The sequence below is a fragment of the Mytilus edulis genome, chromosome 10 (assembly GCF_963676685.1).
Source record: "Mytilus edulis chromosome 10, xbMytEdul2.2, whole genome shotgun sequence".
In the NCBI taxonomy this organism is placed as follows: domain Eukaryota; kingdom Metazoa; phylum Mollusca; class Bivalvia; order Mytilida; family Mytilidae; genus Mytilus; species Mytilus edulis.
Window position 1 is genome coordinate 45,276,416 of NC_092353.1, and position 27,407 is coordinate 45,303,822.

At 30.6% G+C, this 27,407-nt stretch overlaps 1 protein-coding gene across 1 annotated transcript in view; it reads right to left on the reverse strand.

Moving 5' to 3' along the window:
• LOC139491281 (pyrokinin-1 receptor-like) overlaps positions 1-27,407 on the reverse strand; it is a 149,297-nt gene that overhangs the window by 101,843 nt on the left and 20,047 nt on the right. Inside the window, exon 2 of the mRNA XM_071278837.1 lies at positions 18,211-18,581. Coding sequence (XP_071134938.1) covers positions 18,211-18,529 — 319 coding nt within the window. The 5' untranslated portion in view covers positions 18,530-18,581. The remainder of the gene's footprint in view (positions 1-18,210; positions 18,582-27,407) is intronic.

Genomic DNA, 27,407 nt, shown 5'->3' on the forward strand with positions numbered 1-27,407 from the left:
ATGTTTGTTGGTTGGTCTTTTCCTTTTAGGCGATGGCGTTTTCAGTTAATTTTCGATAAAAATAAAACAATACTTTTCTGTCCGACTTTACGCATATTAACTCTAGCGGCAAAGACCCGATACTCACGCTTAAAATAATAAGTGCTTCGTATTTAATATTGACATGTTGGTTCTGCTATTTCTAACTTCTTTTTCTGGGGGATTTTCTTTCAGTAGTACGATACTAAAAATATTATACTGAACATTAACCATTGTATTCTATATATGGAAAATTACTTTATTGACAACAGATTGTCAAATGTGATTTGAAATAAATAAAAAAAAATGACATAATCACTCCTAAATTTTACAATTAAGCAATATATACGATTTTATGACGACCAAATGTCTTATAATTATGGAAAATAAACATATTAACTCAAAATAGAAACTCCTACAGGTTTTTAAGCAATAAACTTTGCCGAATATAATGCAATTTGATCAAAGACTATTAAATTTGATAGTAAATAAAAACTTCCTGGTAATAATTGAACTGTCTATCAATGACAATTTGGCAGTCAGTGTTGTCTTTTTACATTGTAAGTTATACAAAAGGTTAACAAAACTATTTTCCTCGTTCATAATTAATTTAATTTCTAATCCTATATAGTACTTTTACCAAGAAATTATACGTAAATCATTTAAAAACGATTCTTTTATGAATACTATTAAATATATATATAAAATGTTTTTATTTTGGAATTGAACTTTGCTCAACTGCCATGTAGAAACATGATATCCCCTCTCTTGGAATAAACCCGTAATGCAAGGGCGTCCGTTTGTGTGTTCGGGAAATCTTGATACGCAGTCACGTTCAATCATATGTCTCATGAAGGGAGAGCGTCAAGTTAGGGAATAGAAACTAGGTGAGTGTGGTTATAAGACACTGAACTTTCAATAGCGTTATCTAGGCGTACTTCTAGTCGCACTTCTTATCAGTGTCTTTACGTTCGAGTATCTCATTGCATGTCATACATTGTTGTTTGTAACAGATTTGTTAAACATAATAAGGAAGTTGAGGTTGCGTAATGCCTTAATGATGTTGGTGCTACACATCTGTGAAGATGAATTGAGCATTGTTATTGACTAAAGTTAAGATATAAAAACAATTAAATAATCGTCCTAGCTTCCTTCTTTCTTCAACTTTTTTGATAACTTATATAAAAAAGAAACTATTATAAAATCATTCTAGCTTCCTTCTTTCTTCATATATTTGTTTGTAACTTATATAAAAAGAAACAATTATTTAATCATTCTAGCTTCCTTCTTTCTTCATTTTCTTTTTTTGTAATTTTGAATTCAATTTAAAGGTTCATAAGGAGCTTATCGCTTTATTGAACATTTTAAAATATCTTTATTATTCAGCAGGAAGGAGCCACAAAACAATTATTGTCAGATCAATAAATATAGATATATGCTCTTTGTGCTAACTACCCTTGTTACTAGTTTACGAATTTCAAAATATGAACTGGAAAGAAGAAACAAAGTATAAAACATTCAACATACCAATTGTAACAAAAAAGACACAAAATTATAAATGTTGTTCATTCTATATATATGAAACAACATACATGTTCATCTAACTGGGTATTTTTGTAAAACAAAATGCTCAGTGCATGATGTTGATCAAATATGTAAAATTTTACCAGTATAAGTTACGTCTTTCAATTAATTTTATGTCTTCATTTAGGGTAAAAACCATCAAATATGCAAGGTTGTACACAAAAGACATAAAGCTAATTTGATACAACTTCATTAAAACATTAAAATTGATGCATTAACCTCTTAGCAAATTCCATACTTGATCCAGTCATTAGAGATCCCTTTTAGCTTCCCTTAGGACTAACATCAATTTTCCTCGACACTGAAGGACTAGCGGAAAAAAACTAGTTTATCAGTGATTTTCCCGTTTTGTTTTTAAAAAAAAAAATTGTTTAATATAGGCTAAACACTTTATTATATTTTCAATTCTATGTTATCATAACTTCGATAAAGTGTTTACAATGTCTATATATCATTTTCAACTTATCGTTATTTGCAAAGGCAGCAATAAATTTTATCCGGTATAGATGGATTTTCTTATCCTAGGTAACGATTACCTTAGTTGATTTGGAACAGCTTTTTGGAATATGTGGTCCTCAATGCTCTTCAACTTTGTACTTGTCTGCCTTTCTTACTATTTTGATTGTAGCGTCAGTGCTGAGTCTTAAATATTAGCAGAAACTCGCGTCTGGCGTATCAAATTATAAGTCTGATACCTCAATAACTATATAGAACCAGTCAATAATTTGCAATGGGAAAAAACATTGTTCATGACTTACGATCAGTCTAAGGCAAAGTTATTTTGTAAAACCGACTCCTGTTTTGAAAGTCTGAGATGACATAATGAAATTGTTATAAAATGTAATTGGCAAAAAGACTATTCGACAATGAATGTCAATTAAAGGTCTACAGTCAAAACATTTTAAATGAATATATGTCTTTATCAATTTTGTATTTATATTATGTAATATATAAAATGTATTCGTCCAGTGTATGTCTACTTGTTTTTGTTAGTATGTTTTTTAATTTATTAAGCCATTTCAACTGATATTTATAGTACATATTTCTATGTCGTGATGTTGCACTATGTTTCAGGTTAGGGTGAATGTTGTTGCCTATTAAAACGTTTAAACCCGCTGCATTTGTCTGCACCTGTCCTGGGTCAGGGAACTAATGTTCAGTGGTTCACATTTGTTGATGTGGTTCATAAGTCTTTCTCATTTTCTCGTTTCATATAAAAATTAGACCGTTGGTTTTGAATGGTTTGTCACCAGTCATTTAGGGCCCTAAATAGCGTGCTGTTCGCAAAGTCTCCGTATTGATGGCCGTACTTTGACAAATCATGGGTTTCTTTACAAATTTTGACTTTGACGTAGATTTGTCTCATTGGCACTCATACCACATCTTCTTTTATCTATATAAACGTTTGCGTTTTCTAACGTCTTTTTCAATTTGCCTGAACTTTTTTTTCTCTTGCAGATACTTTTTAATGCAAAACATAAGTTTTCTATCATACAATCTTACAGAACTTTCACAATTAAATGGCTACCTTTGTTACAATTCAAACAATTGAAACAATGCTTAATGCTTTGGTCTAATGTATATTTAAATATGTATATATGTTCTCGCATTGTTTCAAATTTAAAAAAAAAATACAGTGTATTGGAAAAAGATTAAATTAAATTTCTTCTTTTATAAATTGTTTTGATGTCGATGTAGAAAAGGTTAAAATAAAAAAAATAACATCTCTGATGAAAATTCAAAACGGGAAATCCATAATCAAATGGCAAAATATAAAGCTCTAACAGAACAAACATCTAAGAATATATAGTTCTACCTGAATTTAAATGGGACGGGATTTTAGACAAAATCTATGATATGGAAAAGGCATGTTTGTTTTTTTGATTTTACTTTTTACAGTGATTCGTAAACGTGCATAGGGTATCTAAGGAATCAACTATGATGTCCCTGTTTTTGCCGGTGGTGGCTGTCGTATTTATTATCATAACGCTTTGCAAGGAAGATAGACATACCAGGCGTCGGTCCATTAGTCGGTCGGATCTTGTTATCGCTCCCTTGTATACAATTCTTGCCAAATTTTGTGGAAACTTATATTATAAGTTTATAACAGCAATGTCTTGTTTTCAGTTGTCATTTCTAAAAGTAAGTTTTTATTCCTCAAAGGTATCATCAGCCCAGTAGTCAGCACTTATGTGTTGACATCAATTATCATTGGTATTGTTTTACTTATGAATGATCTGTTTACAAAATTTAGAATTCTAAAGCTTTTCTATATGAGGAATAGACTACCTTAGCTGTATTTTTTGAAAAATTTAGGAATTTTTGTTCCTCAATGATCTTCAACTCGGTACTTTATTTTGGCCTTTTTTTTTTACTTTTTTAGAATCGAACGTCACTATTGAGTCTTATGTAGACGGAACGCGCATCTAGCGCAAATACAAAATTTCAATCCTGGTATCTATGATGAGTTTTTTTTTGCTTATTCATCGTATACCTTGTTCTTGAGTTCCAATGGGAATAATTATGAACTGATAAATACACAATAAATAAGTTATTTAAAGATGTGTGTCTTTTACAAAAATTCTATTAAAGTGATGCTGATGAAATTTTAGTTTCATAATTGTTTAACTTTATTTTAAGTCATGAAACACATTTATGGAGTGAAAATTAACAGGCAATGTGCATATTGATTGCAAAATTAAAAGTTGAATACAAATGGATTATTTGGTTCAAGAAAATTGATAACATTTATCAGCGACAGTTAATAATCATTGAGAAAAGTTTTGGGTAATCCTAATCAATAGGTTACCTTGAATGCTCTTCAAAGTCATATTGATTAAGCCTTCTATTTGTTTTTTCGAACCGAGATTCATAGAAGAGTCGTAAGTTATCGACAACTTCAAGAATTCTATAAATACTACTTCTGTTTTGTATTCGATTAAGATACAGACATATATCATGTATATCGCAGCCAAAATAAAGCAAATGTCTAAAATGTGAAATAATAAATACTATAACCTAATAAAAGGAAAGTCAAACTCTGTTTTTTTTTTCTTAAGAGCTGTAGTACTTTTAAAGTAGTGGGTAATTATGTTGTTGAATTACTAATTACCACTTATTTGTGTTTACACACTCACAAAGTAATATGGTTTGATATCTTCTAAAAGACATGCGTAAATAAGCGATTTATTACACTTAATAGCATTAATATTTTGCTCTGCAGCTGCACAATCATTGTCAGTTAGCGTTTTCGTTTACATTAGTAAACAAATGCAGAAAATGTCCTGTGCACTTTAAGAACATATGCTACTTATAAAGAATAAATGATGACTACGTTAGTGTTACGTCACACGCGACAAAGATAAGTGGCTGTTGTGAGATTGAATGAGAATATTACATTTTAGGCAATTAATCAACGATCTCATCACTTCCTTGATAACATGTTTACTGAGATTGTCTTTTATTTTGTTTAACACATTAGTTAAACGTTTTATATATTTATTTAGAAACAAAAGCAATCTTTGTCAAAAACACTAACAGTGAATTTAAATATTGGTAAACTACTGTTTCCTGTCAAATACAGTGCAACACAAAGTAGTTTCATTTTTAATCTAACAATACGTTTTATCTATAACCTTTACAAGTTCTTTTCACATGTTTCAGTAAATAACAAATGTGCATGAATGTGATAAGAAACGTAGCAAAACATCTTTAAAACATAATTTGTCTTCTACTAAGACCACAAGAGCTTGCCCATTTAGGGTTATTTAAAAACAGTGAAAATAATGAAAATAAGTCACATGCAATCCAAAACCTCAGACATTTGAGTGAAAATATAATGAATTGACATGTAGAATAATAAGAACCATTCATTGATTATAAGTAAGAAAAACCTATCTGCGACAGCGCTGATGCAATTCAGACCTAAAGCCTGTTATTTTGCGTGCTTAAGTAATTGTTGACCACGTTTCTATGTTAAGATCTAAATAGAAATAGTTTAAAGTATTAAAATAACTGATATCATTATTTTAATTATTCACAGTGTTTAGGTTCTAGTATTAAAATGAATTGTAGTTCACAATTATTTCTTCGTAAAATTAACGACATAATGTAATGGATGATGTAATGCCGATAGAAAGTTATCAATTGCATGAAAGCCGAAACGTCCAACGCAAATGTCATCAGTACTTTCATTAAATGCTGTAAGGAAAAGATTAAACAAACAATTTTCCATACGCGTCATGACCTATGAAAATTGTATGACTGATTAAATGTCACTTCGTCTTTATTAATAGAATGCACGGTAGTGCATCCATCATATTTCTGACAGCGCACTTTTAGCATTGCTACATATATACTGCACTACAAATCAGTTTCTGTTTAGAGTAGTGTAATGTACTTTTCAAATGCAAAATAAAAAGAATAACAATGTATGTGAATGTTTGTGCTGTGTCTGCATGTATATATCCTTTCGATCGTAAAAAGATGCCAAATGATAACTCACTTTATCGGCAGTTGGGACATTTTCCCTTTGATTTGACTGCCTCAATATCATAGACAGGACTTGCACAAATTAGGCAATGACGTCATGTATCAGTGCAGTAACGTCACATGTTCTTGTTCATCCGCTTCAATTTATCAATGAAATGCAAGCGACTTTACTCATACAACCAAACAACAAATACAACGTTTTGTACACATAAAAATACTTTTACTTATTATTTTATTTTACTTCATATTTTTCAATAAAAGATATAGAGTTAAGACCAATTGCCGGTATTAAGAATAATGGCTTTTTTGTTTGTTCCTGACTTCATCATCTTGAATATGAGCTCGCCTTTGCGGGCTCGTCGGTATTGCTTGATATTCTTGCTGATAAAGTCAGTATAAAAAACAAAAATGCCATTATTCTATAAGTGTCATATCCAAAATTTTTAATACCATTTCACCTTGTATTCTACATTGAATTTTAGGTCAATCATTCACGAGTATTTGACTTGCATGTATAATTATTCGACAGTTTGAAGCACTTTAATCTAATCAGTTAAATCGCAAAATTTTCACAAAATGTTTAAACGAATGATTCCACACGCTTCCTTCGAATTGTTCAAAATAGTTATTTAAAAATAAAAGAGTTTCCATATGGAATAAATAGTGAAAGTTTTGGCGTGTCCTGATTTCATTTGTATTCATATTTGATGATCTTTAGTCATACCACTTGAGCGGCGCGGATTAGTCGGATAAGCGTATCCTTTTAGCATGGCGCAGCTGTTCATACGTGTATTTATTTGATACTTATTCAGTTTTAATATAAAAAGCGTTAATACCTGCAATGAAAATAAAATGACAGTTACCAAGAGGACAATCAAATACCTTTAGTCGGGAACTGCCTTATGAACATTTAGAACATATGCTACTTTCAACGAATACTTATGATACTTCTGTGTTATGTCCAACTGAACATAAATAACTGTCTGTAATGGGGATTGAAGTGGGATTAGTATATCCCTTTATTATGACTATGATGACACAGCTGTTAATAAGATGTATTTATTTCCTACTTATTCAATGTTCGCATAAAGAGCGTTTATCCTTGTAGTGAAAAAAGCGTCGGATATACCAAGGGGCTATCAAAAACCATTTTTCGAAACAAGACAGATGACACCATTACTACAATGACTTTTTAATTGAGAATTTAAGATTTCTCACAATAATAAATGGATGTTGCGTGAATGAACTTTTAAGCATTAGTTATATGGCGAAGAATTAAAGACAACATACTTTTCCCTAAGGTTTTGTTGTATAGTCTTGTGAAATTTTGTGTCTAGACCGTGATTCTTATAGATAGTTGTAATAAAGTGTTCACTTGTATAACGTATTCATATGTTTGAAAATTTGTCTAAAAATTAATATGCAGGTTGGACAACTCAACTGCGGTTTAAAGATCTGAAAACTTATATCTATTGAATTAATCGTTTCATTAGTATAGGATGTCCTCCTTCATATCTCTGCTGTTTTATTTTTGTGTTATCAGTGCATACAAGTGTCGAAAATGTGACAATGAACACTCGTAACGCATGAATTGAAATTCGCTGAATCCTGATGGGGAACTTATCAGAAATAGGAAGTAATGAATATGAATATTGAAACATAAACGTTTGTTATAGTTTAAAAAATATCTTCACTGTTGATTTTAGGAATTTGGTATCAAGTTCCGGTTATATCCGTATTTTAAGTTTGCGAAGATAAATGAGATATTTTAAATTGCTGGAATGTAAATTACAGAGTGGCAGCATACATTCATAACCGTGATGTAAAAGAAATTGTCAACAAATTATATATATTAAACAAAGACCGATCTAGCAGTAGAAGTTTACGTTTACTTCACATTGAAATACTGACTTTTTAAACATTCACATTTTGTCCCCCATTGAAATACTGACTTTTTAAACATACACATTTTGTTTCCCATTGAAATACTGACTATAAAAAATATGATACAGTGTAGTCTATTTCTATTATGAAGAGACATGAGATATACGATGTGTTTTGTGTACCATGTTTTGACTGTTGGTTCTTTTTTTTTTAACCATTGCGTTGTCAGCTGACATTCCACTGATGAGTTTGAATGTCTCTCTTGTATCTTTCGCCTCATAGCCTCCCTCGCTTATAAAAGCGGATTGTAGACATCATATTACGATAGGTTAACATTACCATTAAAGTACGAGGTTTGGCATGCCACAAAACTAGGTTCCCTCACCATTTTTATCTTTAAAAATGTATTGTACCAAGTCAGGAAAATGGCCATTGTTATATTATAGTTCGTTTCTGTGTGTGTAATATTTTAACGTTGTGTTTCCGTTGTGTCGTTTGTTTTCTCTTATATTTGAGTGTGAATTCACATAACTATAAGACGTGTCACGGTACTTTTCTATCCCAAATTCATGTATTTGGTTTTGATGTTATATTTGTTACTCTCATCTGATTTTGTCTAATGCTTAGTCCGTTTCTGTGTATGTTACATTTTAATGTTGTGTCGTTGTTCTTCCCTTATATTTAATGCGTTTCCCTCAGTTTTAGTTTGTTACCCCAATTTTGTTTTTTGTCCATAGATTCACGAGTTTTGAACAGAAGTATACTACTGTTGCCTTTATTTACCCATATTTCAACCATGTTCAGTTATTGTATAAAAAAGAAAGTCAACATTAAAAATGAAACAATGTAGCCATCAGAAAAAAAAACCCATATTTTTGACTTATTTAACACACAGAAAATAATTCTGAAAAAGAAAAAAAAGATAATTTTTTAATTTGTTTTACAAAAAAATCTAGAACAATCGTCGTTATACGATTACTAACCCTAGTCTGTTTATCTTATTTATATCTATGTTCACATACATTTCAATTCAAACATAAACCTTTGATAGCTAATAAGTTGGCGTGTAGTCAAACATTAACACGAAATGCTGATAGATAATAACGAGTTCATGCACTTTTTATTGTTTCATTTGTACGTTTAATAGTTTAGAAATACATATTTTGTTAAAATTAAGATATTCAAATTTGAGTCAAGTTAGTAAACATTGATTTTACAAATGTTGTCATTTTAATACTCATTTTGGCTTACATGTAACAAGAAGCTACCGATTTGTAATATATTCATATATAAACTTACGGTCAATAAATAGACATAGCATTTTGACCCTGATCAATAATGGGATGTTCCCAGTCTACTATTCGTATTCCAACCAATGAAAAAAAGTACTTGGCATGCTTAAATATAGTAATTGTAATGTGCTGTCTAAGTTGTCAATTGTTATTCAAAAGGTAGAAAAGATGCTTGTCTAATTTCAAACTGTAATAAACACAAATTAATATTGTGTATAATATGCTCCTGTTACGCAGTCTTCTGCGGCTGAGTTTTCTTTAATAAACTAAACTAAACTAAACAAGTATTCCAAATGGTTTGTACATTACGCAAGATTATTTTATTAATGATTATGTCCATTTGGATCTCGTGTTCTTTTACTTTGATGTAATCGTTTCCGGTGCGATTAAATACATATTTCAAATACCCATTTAGACATCTAATCATGCACAAAACGGAAGTACAGATAACTATTAAATCAAATACTGCACTTTAAACACAGAAACGATACAATCAAATATCTGACAAATGGAGAAAACAAACAAATATTGTGTACATTAAGTGCACTTCACAATCAAAGTTAGAAAAATCAAAATTAAATTCATTATACAATAAGTGACCCCTTTTAGGTAATATTTGTTTATAAAGTCATGTTATGCATCCCATCAAAAAATAAAATAAAATAAAGAATGTAAATCTATTCATCCATTTTGTATGCAGGTCGCGTTCGAATTATAAGTAACCGTTGTTTTTTTTTTCGTCGTATTTACATTCCAAACAAGGTATATTTCATTCTGTTCACATGTTGCATACACAAATGTTCAATCCATTCTCAACGTGCTTTGTACACGTAAACTTTATTTTATGTCTCGAATATGACAGCCGCACTTAATTGTCTACTAATTTACATTACATGTAATAGGACACTTCGGTTTAACATTCGTTCGATTGGTCTCTCCCATTTTACGCGAGACTAAAATGATTTATTTTCCATAAAGCATAACGTACAAAAAAGTAGTTGCTTTTCAATACGCAATTGACTGTATTGGTAGAGTAAGAGGGGATACAGAGGTTATAATGAAACATAAAGTCGAAATAATTTGTAATAAAAACGGCACCAAGCTCTTAATACAATCCTTTTCTAGTTTCACCGGTTTCTTTGTTCCGTATTTATCTTGTTTCTTGTTATCTGGATACATGTAAGACTTCTTTTTTACACTGATCATTGGTGGCCATGGGTTGTTTCCTGCTCTTTGTTCTGGCTGTTGTCTCTTTGGCACATTCCCTGTTACCTTTCTGAATTATATGTTTTATATCATGTTCTTCAATTTGCGTTTTGGATTCTCTGATTTAAAAAAAGAAGCGTTGACTTTCAAAATTAAGAGTTTAATCCTGCACATTATCCATGTCTCTGTTCCAGTTGAGGAACATCGTAAGTGATTGTCTTATGCCAGTGTTGTCTTTAAAATGTTTACCCGTTTATTTATGGATTATCGTTAGTCTGAATGACAAGTGCTAAATTGCGTATTGCTAATTTACATATGACGACGTTGTCAATTTTATAGACAACGGCTCTTGTGCCCTTAGTTTCTGGCGGTAATTTTTCGTAATACTCTTTTGTGCTGAAAAAAGGAAATTATCAGTCAGCAAGATTATAGGAAAATTTCGTAAAATAGCGGTAATTCTTATTATTCTTAGGATGGGAAAAATTCTTACGAAAAACTATGATGCACTATCACTACAAACCATTAAAAGTCTGAAATGGCCTATATCTGTACTCGACTGTACTGATTTTTACTCGACCAGTCTGAATTAGTCTGAGATTTACTTAATAATACTCGACTGTAGTCTGAACTATACTTAACAGTCTGAATGTGTACTTGACCAGTACTTAACCGTTTTATACGAGTCTGAACTGTACTCGACCTAGTCTGAACCGTACTCGACCTAGTCTGAACCGTACTCGACCTAGTCTGAACCATACTCGACCTAGTCTGAACCATATTTGACCAAGTCTTAATCAAACTAGACCTATTATTTGTATCTATTAACTGAATTTTATCAATTTAGGAATTTTTTTTTATAAAAATGAAATTTAAACAACAATTTGAAATTAAAAATGTATTCAATACAGTATTGAAATTAAAATTTCACAATAATCAATCATAATATAACTTCAACTCAATATTTATCAACACTTACATAATAATATATATCAACTTTTAAAATATAAATAAAACAAGCTGATCAAATAATCTAAAAAAATGAATTGTGACTAATATTTTCAATATTATTCAAATTTTATGAATATTTCGGAAGTATGTTATGGTAATTGGACTATTTTCACCTTTAGCTTAAGCCAAGGATTTATATTTACTATACAAATCCTTGATAACCCTTTTAAAAAAGGAAATGTATTCCAAAGTAACAGTAAAAAGATTTTTAAATTAATTTAAGGATTTTTTGTCAAATTAACATGGCATACATAAAGCACTTTAATATGTTCTTATTAACTCAGTATATGTGTGTTTTACAGGTAAAAAGAAAGCCCTATTTTCTAAAATTCGTGTATTACTTATCTAGTACATACATGTATATTCGAAAGGCCTTGTTATTTAATTTAAACAGGATGTTGCAATTTAGAATCAATGTTATTTAGAATTTAATACCTCTGACCAGGTGTGATCTTATTTATGAAATTGCCCCAAGCAGAGGTTTATACTTTTTATTTCACCACTAATCAGAAAAATAATTTTATTCATTTATTTAATTTTATCCCTTTTTGATATAAGTTATATATAATATATTTTTTTATCCTAAATATAATCAGAGATATATTTCTTTTATAAGGTTAAAATCTTTTATAAATTTTGTTGGTTGTTGTTATATATGTCAGTTAAAAAGAAATTTATTTAAACAGTTAAAAAAGTAGAGGGTTGTTGGTCTAGTATGGTTCAGACTGGTCGAGTATTGTTCAGACCTTTGGTTAAGTATGGTTTAGACTGGAAAAATAGGTCGAGTACAAGTCAAGAATGGGTTAAGAGTTTAAGACTGTTTCAGACTGGTCGAGTAATAGTTCAGACTATTTTCAACGGCAAAGATAAGGGTCAAGTACGATTCAGTACAGTCAAGTATGGTTCAGACTGGGGTCGAGTAATGTCAAGTAAAAGTCAGACCAATTCAGACTGGTCGAGTAAAAATCAGTACAGTCGAGTACAGATATAGGCCATTTCAGACTTTAATGGTTTGTAGTGTATGCAATCTGTAAATACGTTTCTATGACTTTTTTATTCCTGTCATCTGTTTTATTGACTGTACAGGGTAAGTTAATCAGGTCGTTTTTATTTGATATTACCGGTGAAAAAATGAAAATAAGATAAACTACAATTGCATGAACCGCAAAACATCTGTCATTTATTGTGTCCATAATAAAAGAGGGACGAAAGATACCAAAGGGACAGTCAAACTCATAAATCTAAAACAAACTGACAACGCCATGGCTAAAAATGAAAAAGACAAACAGAAAAACAATAGTACACATGACACAACATAGAAAACTAAAGAATAAACAACACGAACCCCACCAAAAACTAGGGGTGATCTCAGGTGCTCCGGAAGAGTAAGCAGATCCTGCTTATATAAGAAACTCATACGTTTGTGCGTCTAACGCGTGTTTTGTCATACTTATCAGTGAGCCTCGAATGAAAAAAGTTAACAGTCGAATTTAAGTACGTTATTGAAGACTTTGGAGGCTAAAATTATGCATGTGCTATTGTATACTCATGTTTTTCTTTCGTTCTCCTTATATTTCTATGTATAACCTTTTCTTAATAATTTTTTGCGGTCTCTAATATAACATCATGAATATTTCTCGTATGTATACATCCTGGCGGATTAACGACATAGTACAGAAGTAACATTACATAATTACAATGTATTGACTTTGTCTTTTCGTCGTAAATGAATGCAATTCATTTAGTCATATTTATTGTATAGAAACACCATGGAAAGAATAATCAAATGTTATCTGAATAGTTGTTTATTGGAACCAATTAGGTCACAAAAAACGATTGTACTTGATTGCACTTGTAGTCTGTATACAGACATTTTTTTCCGCAGGGTTAATCAGGTAGTTCGTCTTAATGCATAAGTAATGGGGAATAAAAACATTTAATGTCATGATTGACTTAGATCCGTCTGACAGACACTAGATGTAAATGTACTTTTGAAATGTTGATATAATCTTAATACCAATATGTTCGTGATATGGAAATGATTCTGTGTTTAACTATTTGTAAAGAGAGAAAATAACTCCAGCTAGGCAGTGGTATTAACAAAACATACTTATATACTTCAAATTTACATTGTCTGCTGGATGACTGTTAGTCGTTATAGACATCAATAACACATTATATATACGATAGCATTTTATTGCTTGAGACAAGGAATGAATGATGGTAGCAAGAGTTTTGCACTTTAGTTTACGCAATAGAAAAGAATTATACGAAAGGAGTTTCCATGAAGTTGTAGTCACATTATTCTCAAACATGGGACACATGTTCGTTACGTTTTTTTTAAAATAGATTCCATAAACGGTTTTAATCTAGATTTCCTCATTTACTAAACATGTAACGGAGATGGTATGTGTGATGCATGGCTTTCATTTGACTTAAACTCTTGTTTTTAAAATATGGGTGTTATGTTTTCGTTACAAGAATTTGAAAAGTTTACTTTTGTCCGGCGTTTTCTTGTTCTAGTATATTTTGCTTGAACAAACGTATAGTTTCTATCTTTTATAAATGCCGTAAAGTACTTTTAAATCAGAATATGCTAAACAATTACTTGCTTCATTACTTATGCAGTTTCTTTAATGAAGGTACCAACAACGGGCTTTCCTAGACATTGCTACCTTGATACGTTTTCCTCAAAAGAACACTATTTCTGTAGCTTATTTTTCAATTAGATACGAGACATAAGATTAAGATTCAATCCATACATAAAGCGAAAAATAGAGAAACATAAAGGAGCTTTGATCAGCCAATTTGGTTCAATCTTGTCAAATAATTTATATTTTACCCCTATGTTTTATTTTTAGTCATGGTGGTCATTTTGGTTGGCTGACCGGGTGAACGGACACATTGTTTTAACTACATACACTAATGTTGATTGTGGATAAGTTTGGTTAAATTTACCTTAGTAGTTTCAGAGGAGAAGATTTTGGTAAAAGATAAGAAAATTTACGAATAATTGAAAAAATAGACTCAAAAGGACAATAACTCCTTAAGGGGCCAATTTACCAGTTTGGTCATGCAGACTTATTTGTAGATCTTACTTTGCTGAACATTATTGCTAAAAATTTCCTTAAAATTACCAATTTAGGGGCAGCAACCAAACAACGTGTTTTCCGATTCATCTGAACATTTCACAGCAGATAGGTCTTGACCTGATAAACAATTTTACTTAGTCAGATTTGCTCTAAATGCTTTTATTATAGAGATATAAGCCAAAATCTAAACTTTACCTCTATGTTCTATTTTTTGCCGTGGCGGCCATCTTGGTTAGTTGGCCGGGTCACCGGACACATTTTTCAAACAAGATACCCAAATGATGATTGTGGCCAAGTTTGGTTAAATTTGGCCCAGTAGTTTCAGAGTAGAAGATTTTGTAAAAGTTAACAACGACGGACGACGGAGAAGGACGACGGACGCAACGTGATGAGAAAAGCTCACTTGGTCCTTCGGACCAGGTGAGCTTAAAATCAACCATTGGATTTAAAATCAAGAAGCGGCAGTTTAGAGTTGCTTTTGTCAATTATTTCAAAATCTTAGTCATTACACAAAACTATAAATATATTACATGTACAACATATCATTCTATACAGAAATAAGATACTAAATATAAAAATTACATAATACTAAAAATATTACATCCACTTTATTCGATCTTTAGTGATCAGATGCCTCATTATAATCATACCCCAACTGTTTGATTTTATAAGAAGGCTTTGACATTCGAACTCTGAACCTGTTTTTTTTTTATTGAAACTTGAAAACCTAATATAAATCTTAAAAGCATGTAGTAAAGGTTCAAACCTATGCGTTACTCTAACCCCAGAAGGTTGTGATTTGTCTCTATGCGTCTATCTTTTTCCATACAGACTCAATCAATATATATATTAATACTATAGATGACGATAATGATAATCAAAATATCTAATTGATATTTTAATGTAAACACAATATTTCCAAATGATCTGTTATCTAAAAAATGATCATTTAAATCTCTATAATACTAAGCAATACATGTTCCCTATCGGTTAATTTATTTCAGACACCTAGAACAGTTATTATTGTTGTCAATATAAATATAGTGTTAAACTGACATTAAATTAATTCACATTGATTCCACAGACACGTATTCTTAAAGCAATTCGTCCTTCATGACTGGTTACTTTAATTTGTTATCGAATTAATGTGATGATATTATACACTCAACAGATCTTAAACCAATTAAGGTTTAACCATAGTGGGGAACCACCTTGTGTTTTCAAGTCTAATTGCTTTGGGGAAACAAAATTGATAACAGTGCACTTTGAAAATGAAATCTTTTTCTTTGAAAACAACAAATGCAAAAACATTTAGGTTCACAGACAAATCCGATGTATGGAACACGGCTATTAATTTGTCAGTTGACGTTGTTAAACGTCATGATTTACGTGGAAAATTATCATAACGAAGAAAAAACGAAAATTAATCACTGTTTACTCATAATGTTGAATGAATGAATAAAAAGTCCTTGAAATAAACAAAACAATATAAATTAGGTTTATTCATAGAAGTTCTGACAATATCAACATGTCATGCAGTTCTCGCTGTGTTAAAACATCTTATATGTTTGATCTTTCTTAATGTTATAATTTTAACTTCATACTGTTCCTTAATATACGATGTGCAACAATTCCAGAGATACAATTAGTAACTAAAATCCTTAAAACTGGAACTCCAAAATTTGCGAAAGCTATCCACAATGTGAAAAGTTGATACCAAACATACTGTTCAATAAAGCGAAGCATTGTAATAATATGAATCCCTGTGGACATTTACATTGCCGCTTATAACGTTCAAAATCATCAAGATAACTCATTTGAAAACGAATATAGTATATACTGCTAAACATTGAGTAGCTATTAATCTATCAAATTTATTTATCACAAACAAGGGTGTCGACCCTTTTTCAGATCATAAAACTGTATATTTCATAGACAACATATCATCTTAAAGCTTAGGCTTAAAAAATCGTTTCTTTTATAAGTGCAACCAAAATATGATATGAAAAACCATTCTCTTGCATTAATCTTCATATTATCAATCGGGTGAACATGACATAGATGAAGGGTATGTGAAGACATTATTGTTTAATAAACTGAATATGATTTTTTTTTTTGCCTTTGTAATACTGGTTATTTCAAGCATTCCTGTCAAGTTTTGTCATAATCAATTCAATCGTTTGTGTAAAATCTAGTATAATGATACAGATGAACAATGTTGCTATACAGTGATGAATAACTCAGTCAAGAATCTAAAATCACAATATAAAAGGCAATTTGATTTTTTTTAACCGTGCTTATATTATTATGTGCAGCTCATATTGTATCAAAAAATCTAATGCAACATTAATTGATTGTATACTTAATTTCAAACATTACATAGGGATCCATAATATTAATAATCAATCAAGTTAACGGATAGTTAATCACTTCCTATATACATAAATCTGCCATGTATTTCATTGTTACCTCTTTATTATTTGTTTTAAATTGTGATAATGTCACAAAGACTTGTTATAGACTATAGAAATTCTAACTTGATTAAAACAAAATGGCCCTAAGATTAAATGTTTTGGACAAATAAGCATAAGAGCACGATGAACTCATTAAATATCGTTAAAGATTTACATCTTATGAGTTATATGCAAACATTACATGACACATACTTCCATATCAATACCCACCTTACACTATAACTTCATACATATTGAGAAATGCGAGTATTGACGAAAGAGGTGTAATCTTGCATTTAGCTATTCCATGTATTCGACGACAAAATACTTGGGCGATACTATGTGATGTTTAAGCAAAGATATTCCTAGCATTTGCAAGTGAGCGCTGCATGCTTGTGTCTTCCTCGTGACGTCACAGTAAAAGCATGTCGTTACGCTTATTTCATGTAAATTCACATTGCGATAAGACGTATCACGGTACTTGTCTATCCCAAATTCATGTTTATGGTTTTGATGTTATATTTGTTCTTCTCGTGGGATTTTTTCTGATGCTTGGTCCGTTTCTGTGTGTGTTATATTGTAGTGTTGTGTCGTTGTTCTCCTCTTATATTTAATGCGTTTCCCTCAGTTTTAGTTTGTTACCACGATTTTGTTTTTTGTCCATGGATTTAGGAGTTTGAACAGCGGTATACTACTGTTGCCTTATTTACGTGTATACTAAAATATTTCGAATATGTTCATTTCGAAGTTCAAATATTGGAATAATTTATGGTAGCATAACAATTTCTTTTGAATGTCGGTAATGTGAAGGCCCAAACATTTTTTTAATCTTCGTTGTTCTCTTCATGTGCAATCACAGCCGCATGTTTCAAATGCAATGGGGCTGAATAATATTGTATTTTGTAACCGACACTTAAGTTCTTTTATCAATAAACTTCGACTTGGAAGTAACATGCAATCATACATATTTTTACTTGTATCTGCATTTCTTTTAGCTGACTATTCAGTAATAACACGATTACTCGATGATAAGGATATCATCACCGTTATGAAATTGGCCTATAAGAATCAAGCTGTTTTAAGGTATTTACATCATACTTATTTGAAATAGAAAGGGATAACTACTATATATACATGTAAAGTAATAAATCCCAATAAAATATATAAAAAAAGGTCACTTACCTAGTACAATGATCAGTAGGTCAGCGATCGCTAGACTAAACAAGTATAAGTTTATTGTCGTGTGCATGTATTTGTTTCGGCGGATGACGAAACAGGTGCTTAAATTTCCCACTACACCGGTCACAAAAATCACAACATAAATACAAGTCAGCGAAAAAGATGAAAACAGATCCTTCTTTTTGTGTCCTAATTTTTGAACTATATAATTTATAAGATCAGCATCAGTAAGGTTTATCAATCTGTAGTCAGTGCAGTTTCCCCGGGAACAGTTTGAAACATAGTCATCCAAGTTTAAATCCAAAGTTGCTAAACTTTCCATGTTCTTTGGTTGATTCGGTCCTCTACGCTACTTGTTCACATCTTTTTTAGACCTGAAATTTAAACCATATCATGGCATTGCAATGTTTCATATACTAGGTGTTTATCAGTACCAAGTTGGTAAATATTGATCAAAGGTTTATATTAGAAAGTTTTCAGAATAATGAGAAAAATTATGTATTTTACAATGTTTCATCCTACCAAACAATTAATGATATGTTATTATATATTTACAACACGTGGAACAAGCCTTGTATTAGATTTCCGTTTACAAGAAGAAAGTAATATTACAACATATAATCAACTCCTACACAATAGTTTAATTTGTTAATATCCTTCATTCATCGTAAGCCATTGGCAGTCGGATACGTTTGTATCAATAATCTTCACAGCTGCTTCGGGAATCAAATTGTTTTAATTCATTCAATTTCTTGTTAAATAGTTCAAAAAATCTGGCATTGTCAGATAAATGCATCATCTGCGCTTCGAAATAAAGAGTAACTATCAGATTTAACAGTTTGATTTGAAAACGATATTTCAAGATTGTTATCCGTGTAGCTAAACAAGTTATGTTTGCTTTTACAACTCAGAAGAAGATATCATTTAAATATCTTTTTTATTGTTTTTTTAGGTTATACAATAATACTTTGTGTAATACTGTGCATACCTCATTAGTTTTATCTCTAGTTGGTTAATCAAAAATACATTACATTCAAATATTTGTTAACAATAACATTTTTTATGATGATACTTTTTTATTTCTTAAACTGATAAATTGAGACAACAGTTGTTTACGATGTTTAAATCTCAGAAATCGATAACGAAGACAAATTTCGATTACAAAAACAAACAGAGGGTATAGAATGAACTAAAAAAAAAGATCGACACAGAGTAATAAGCGTTTTCGTGCCAAGCAACTCATATTCGTAATTTTCTTATTGGAAAAAGGAACTAAGCGTCTGAAAGATTCGAAAAGCGTTCAAATATTAAATGACGAAACCTTTCGATAATTTAATATAAACAATTAAAAGACAACTGGTTATTGGGAGTGAAGAGCGTAGTATTGAGATAGTAAGAAAACAACACAAAAGTAAGAATTTCAGTATTGAATGTTTGTGTTTAGTTCGTAGTTTAAACCTTTTAAATTATTGCTACTAAGAAATGTAAAATATTTGTTTACGAGTTTAGCGAACAATAGAAAATGAAAGTTATTGCAAATTTTCTATATTAAACATATTTTGTTTTGTTTGCTTGGTCAATAAACTGCTTGTATAGTATCATGAAACAAGTTCTTCTTATATATCGATGGGTTGGTTGGTTGGTAGGTCGATTGGTTGTTTAACTAGAATGATGGTTGATGCAATGATTTTGGTCATTGATTAATGATGTATTGATCATAGATTTATTGATCATAGCGTAAAGAGACGCACATTTCACACTATGTAGTTTCATGTTTTACTATTCAAGTATCTCAACACTAAGCTCTTTAAACAAAACAAAATTGATTGATTTTTTTCAGTTATAAATATTTGAAGAACATTCTTTGCTAAATTCCCCAACCCATCCTAGATATCTCTGCCTTTTTTTAATTACACGTTGACGAGTATAGGTATAAGAAAACAGAAGGACATTTTCAGATTCACAAGTACATTATTACATAAAAACAAATTTTAAAAATGAAATCAAAAGGCAACAGTTCGATACCACCGTTCATTTGTCATACATCGATTCAGCAGACAGAGGAAAACAACGGTACAACAGAAACACTGAACTGCAACTAAATACGCCAACAAACATGGAAAATGACAATTTTATAACAGCTGCCATATACCTGAATTGGTACAAGACAATGGTGGTTTGAACCTGGTTTTATGGCTAGCCAAACCTCCCAATTATATGGCAATGTCAAAAATATTGCTGAAATGCCAAAATTACGTGACAGGAATATAGTACAAAATAAACATATGAACACTCAGTACAGTTAAATACATAAATAAAAATTAACAATTATAGTACAATTAAACGTGTAAACCATAGAATAAAAACGGATACCTCCCATGAATTTAGGACAATACATCAGGTCTAACAAAGGAAAAAATAAGTGTGTATCGCATAAACGTATCAAAAGGTAGATTCAAGTCAGATTTTAAATGTACGGAAAACAAAATGCATATATAACAAATGAATATACAGGAAAATGTAAGGATACTATTTCGAAAAGGTCGAAAAGGGAGTTTAAAATCCCGTATTCTTACCGGCCTCGAGATAAACATGTTGCACTGATCCGAAAAAACATATAACTGAATAAGATTACACTTGTTCTAAATAACCTGAACCCGTGTATATTGTATTTGAAGAACTGTTCATAGCTTCTTTCTTTAATTGGAGGATTTCTGCCTCGGTTAAATACACGTTGACGAGGTTAGGTATAAGAAAATACAATGACATTTTCAAATTCACAAGTACATTATCATATAAAAACAAATTTAAAAATGAAATCAAAAGGCAACAGTTATATACCGCTGTTCATAAGTCACACAAAGTTAATGCGTTATAGTGTTATCATAAGAATTTAATAAACCCTTTGTGATTTGATTGGTTTGTAAAATATTCATCTTTCGCATATTTTAAGAACAAAGCGCGTCATTAAAATTGAATTTTGATCAACAGTTTTTCATTCAAATGAATTTACAAAAAGAGGCATTCAATTTGAAAATAAAACGATCATTTACGGAGTTTTTATTGTGGCCATATGATTAGTCAATCAGATTCAAAGGTTATCAACACTAAGAAGTACATTTTAATCACATGGTTATCAGATATATCTAGCTTTAATTATATCAGCCGTTTTCAAGGAGAATGTTTTTAAGCCTCAGTCAATCTTATTAATAGCATAAAGATAAATTGCCTCTCTTGTCAACGAATCAACATCAATATCCCAATACACAGTGCTAAGAAACTAAATGTGGCTATGTATAAAAAAATACTAACTTGTGAATTTTCATATATTATTTGATCCATTGTTTTTCTTTAAAGATTTTCTACATAAGTCTCCAATGAAATACATATAAGGCATGGGCTGTGCTCATTGATGAAAGCCGTATGGTGACCTATAGTTGTTAATGTCTGTGTCATTTTATCTCAGTGGACAGTTGTCTCATTGGCAATCATACCACATCCTCCTCTTTATAAGAAAGTCCACGATGGCTAAAACAAGTTACATTAAACCATTCATCACTCATGCATATGTAACCATTAGTTGAGTTCACAAATATACGACAAAAAAGGGCCAAATTTAGCCTTTAGTAGCAGATCAACTAATACCGTGTTGAAAATAAAGGGAAAAAAACGAACAAAAACACTACAAGAAACACAAATTAAAAATTAAACTTAATATTTCTGTTTCTTTTTTTTCAAGGCTGAATATGTTTTTGTTTCATGTTTAATACAAACTCTAACGTAAAACTTAGTCCTAATTGCTACTTATCGTTGGGTTAACCAACATAACATAAACCTAGACATGGTTAATTACGGAACTAGGAACCTTTTAATTAGGTACCTTTTAATTAGGTATTTTCACTTTTCTATGGACAGACCTATTGGTCTTCATTTGCCTGTTATTATTATTTTTTTCTTCTTCCGCCACATTTTTTCTTACGGCGCTTTGTTATTTTGCAAGATGTCGCTTAGATTTATTGCATATAATATATATAGCGATTTTAAAACTAACACTGTTAAGCCGAACACCGATGATTTATCTCCACAAGCACTGATTTTCTTGTGTGCGAATCTCCTCAATCCTTAAAGATTACGACAAAATTATTTCACCAATTTGCTCGTTATATCCTTAGAATCTTAAAAATAAGTTTGACCATAGCGTTCTAGAGACTCCATATGAAAGTAAGTTCCCCTTTTATATTTAGAATAAGTAAAAAGAAAATCGTAACTTGTAATCCATAAGTGATAGAGACCAAGTATCATTTAATTTGAGGTCATTGGTAAAAAATAAATAAAAAAAATAGGGTCATTTCTTTAATTTTGATTTTGCCTTATTTTCACTTCTTTTCAAAAAACCTTATAATATATCGACAACATGTTTTTACTAAATTGTTTGTTTGCGAATTTCTGTAATACAAATATTTTAGTTTAAAGGGTACGCTTACATTTAATAAGAGTTTTCTCCCCTCTTATATCTAAAAATACTCATATAGTGATATAACTCATTGACCATAAGCAATTAAGACATAGGGTCTTTTGAAATAAGGTAATGGGTTTATGACCTTGAGATCAGTTTCAAGTTCTAGATTTTGACATTTGCATTAACCTCATATGTATACATGATAAAGCAATTGGACTTTTTGCTTTAGATTAAAAGCCATTTCACCTTGGAAAAGCCAACCGGAAGTGGCCTTGTGTAAACCGGAGGTAGCTTTTTATTGTACTATTTTATACATAAGTATATAGAACCATATATTTTTGGAATCAGTGTCAAGTAAACATTCAAATAATACCGGAAGTAACAAATGATTTCTTATTTAAAAACAAATTGTATAGAAACCATATATTTTTGAAAGCAGCATACAATAAGCTTTCATTAAACGACAAAAAACGACATTTTAAACCGACTTTTGATATTTTCATATTCAAATAGATCTTTACGGGTGGAAAGACCTTCAAATATTATCTGAACAATTAGTTTTCAATTTTACTTTGCATTTGTTTATCAAATCATTAGAAGATAATTTATAAGTCCATTGAAAAAACTGACTTAGTAACCAGATTGCAAACATTTCGTATAATTGGTGATATTTTAATAAGGCATCAATAGCCTGCTGATATATCTTGTGACAAACTGCAACACAAGTTGACACTCACTAAGTACATTTTCATTGCACGGTAACCTGATATAACTAGTCTTAATTTAGGTTCTCAAGGAAAACGTTGGTAATATTCAGTCAATCTAATTAATGAGCGTTAAAATAAATCGCCTTTCTCCGTGGCAAAGCAACATCAATATCACAAACACAGTACTAGGTACTGTAATGTCATACAAACTTAGTTGCAACTAATATGAATGTTCTTAAATGATAAATGTTATGCATCCGGAAGTCTTTATATGGTTTTATCTTTATTCAGAACGTTCAAAGCTAAATAAATTAAAGTTCAGGGATGTTTAACTGCATGAACACTTAATCAGGTTGGGAACAAGCCCGTCATATGATGTAAAGAGGAATCATTCTTGTTAAGACTTGAATTAAAGCAGAATATGGTAAAAAGTGATATTCAAAAAAAAAAAAAAAAGTTTCAGATTGGTGACGATATTAATCAGTTAATTCACAAATTTAGAATAAAATATAATAAGAACCATAATTAAATACTTTTTTTATAGAAATGTATATCTTATTTTGATTTTGTGGTTAAATCTTTCTCATAAAAAAGATTTTCTACAGTCATACATGTTTTTTTATCGTTAAACCCAATGTGAAACAAAATCTCCCACTGATTGCTATATAAACTAATCTCAAAACACCAAAGTAGTAGCAACAAGTATAAAAAACAAGTTAATTTGAAATCGCAAAAGGATAATTATTATCATTTGTTTGTATTTGGTTAATGTGTTCTGTTTTATTTAGACTAAATATTGGATAACCCCTTCATCTCCACCAAAAGTTTCTGGTGACCTTATCTGTTCCTTGGTATGCTTTTGTTCGACCATATAGCTACTACTGTAGATTCATTTATTTACTTGGGTACCAATTTTCCTGAATTAAGGAAAACTTGCACTTTCTAGATATTTGATCTCTTGTTGTTTTTTTTCTTCTAAAGTTTACATATTTTCATTGAGCAAATGTGTAATTCGTTGATTATTTCAATTTGTAAAGTGTCCCTGTATCTTTGAAATTCATGGAAATTGGTATCAAACGAATACTAATGGATCCATAGAAAATATTGTAGTTTTTTTTATATATATATTTAACACAGACTCTATTGTAAATTGTTCGACTTCAGAAATCCTAGACTTGGTTAATTATTTCACTAAGAAACTTATTGCATTGGTTTATCAATTCAAATACAAATAATATTTTCATATAACTATAGTATGTCCCTAGGAAAACCTAAGAACCCAATTCTCGTTAGCAATACATATTATTATAGTTTAATTGTTGACGATTGTTATATTTATATTTTAGAAGGCTCCAGCGCCAATCTAAATCCCGGCTGTCAATTGAAGTGACATTCAAATCAACGATTTTTTAAAGGTGATTTGTCTGACTGTTGTCTGTTATCCCCTTTGCTGACCAAATCAGCCATTGTAGAATATGCTATATGTACGATTTACCTCGCTTATCATTATAAAAGAGAAGATGTTTTTTTCTTAAAATACAGTTAATTTGTATACAAATTAACAGTACTCTCATGTGTACAACAAATTTTGTAAACATCGTTTAGTAATATAAAATTTCATTTGATAGTTACCATTTTACTTTTAATTGGTACTGAAAAACGAGACGGTTTTGATAAATATGTTGGAATATGTATAGTCTTACAAGCATTTTAGCTTTCAATGTGTTTATATTTTGCATGAACAATAGTTATTGTATTCAATTGATTTACAGGTATTGTCCTATTTCGTTATTGTCTCAGTCTTTTTTGTCTTTGGATATTCGGAACTGGGATACGACTTGTATCAATCGCTTCGGAACATTTCTTTTCTCGACATTGCTATAGTGTATTTAATGACTTACATAAAATTCAATAGTCTGTACACAAAAATTGTTACCAAAATATATTAATTATTTGGTGACTAACCAATTTACGTAGAATCTTTATATAACATATAAGTGTAGTCAAGTCAGTTTGTACACTTGGTACATGTATAAAATATTGAACACAGCGTATTTATGACAGTTATTGTATATTACCCAAAGCTTTCGCGCTTCTAATACATGTTTTTTCTTGTTTATCTTCATATTTAAGATTCGTTAAGTACTCGTATGTCATCTAGCTTCTTGTTTTTTAATTTCCATTCAAATTTGTTCATTTCTTTGTTACTTTCTTCCCATTATATATATTCAGTGTTATTTATGAACAATGAATACACAAGAAATATTTTTGAAATACATTTTTGACGTTTTTCATACAGCATTTATATAAACCAAGCATCAATTAGCTTTGTTTTCATAGCAAACAACCGCTAGCCACATGCAATGGTAACAGAATTCTACTGCGATTAGCAATTATATAATAGACCGGAGAATAGACAAATTATGCCAAATCGGGATGGTCGTTCATCTTCGTTGTCATTAAATAATAAACATGAACTGACATCAACAAAATAATTTCATTAGAGGTTTTATCAAGATAATGACAAAATGAGATTTCCCGCCATATTTGATAAATCAAATATCTCAAAAATGAGCTCCATTACCTATCAGTATATATGTTACAGGCATTTTCTGAATTTAGGCATTTTGTAAAATGACTGAAATTTCAGGCAATTTATAAAATGCCTTACTTAATTGGACAGGCATTATACAAAATGACTTAAGGTGGCTCGGGCCTATTCGAAGTTTCTATCAGAAGTGCCGTATTTTTGGTTATTTTATTCTTTAAACAAAATGAATCAAATTGTTTGAAAAAAAAATAGGGGGTCACGGACCATTTAAGCTCAAAATTTTACTTTTAAACAGGTATGTAAAAGGGGCCATTTTTCAATGAAATGATAGGGAAAATAGAGGTGTTGACATATTTTTATCGGAATTACAAAAAAACGTTCTATGACGATTGGTCCAAAACTGTAATATGGAAAGCTGGAATATAGCTTCAAAGAATGAGCCAATAAAAAACATAGGTCACCGATAAGGAAAAAACATTATTTTGCCTTAAAACCTAAATTTTGGCGGGAAAATGGTGAAAATGGTTGAAATGTCATTTTGACCCTTTCACAAATACGTATAATAACGAAAATATTCTATAAGTCACATAACAACAATGATTTAACATTTCTAATCAATCAAAATATTTAGAAAAAATATTACAAATTTACGACAAATACTTTTGTAATTCATGCGTGAAATTATGCGCAGTCGAATAGTCCCGAGCCACCTTAAAATACCTAGTTTTGTAAAATGACTGAAATTTTGAACCAAAATTCCTCCAATTGCCTGTCCAGTTTCAGGCAATTTGTAGAAGAAGGATATCTTAGATTCATATGAGAAAAGTGGACAAGCACACAATATCTTGAAAAAAATAACTTATTGTACGGTAGAATTAATTCATTCCCCAAAAAAAACAAGCTGGGAAGGTTAGTATATCATAAAATATGTTTTGATTGTGACGTACTCACTATGTATTTCAGTCAGATACCAGTAATAAATTTATGATCATTTTGTCAAAATTGCCGAAGTACTACTGTTCTGTCAATAGAACAAAATGTACAATCAATTTTTTGGCAAATCAAGATTCAAACCAGTAAAGTGAAAATATGAAATAGAGAAAAAGAAGGTTTTTTTAATTTGCTGATTGCTGTATTTGCTCTCAGTCGCTTTATGTTATGCATTTTAAGACATGAACTATTTGGTTATAATTTGTATGGGTTGTTTTTGAAGTGGATTGACCTGGATAAAGGGCAGAAATTTCGACTGCCGCTTGCATTTGAAATGAAGGTATTTCAGAGAGTGACAGAAAATTCCATCTGCAAAAAAGACAAGAACTAAACCTGCAGAAAGTGTTGCAATTTGCTAACATTTGGCCATATATTTAATGTGCCAATTCAGAAATAAAGAGAATTTATACATGGGTTTGGCAATATGAGGTCGTGCTTTGTTGAGATGCAAAGATAAAAGTATCGTTATCTTCACTGCCTCAAGGGAATTTCT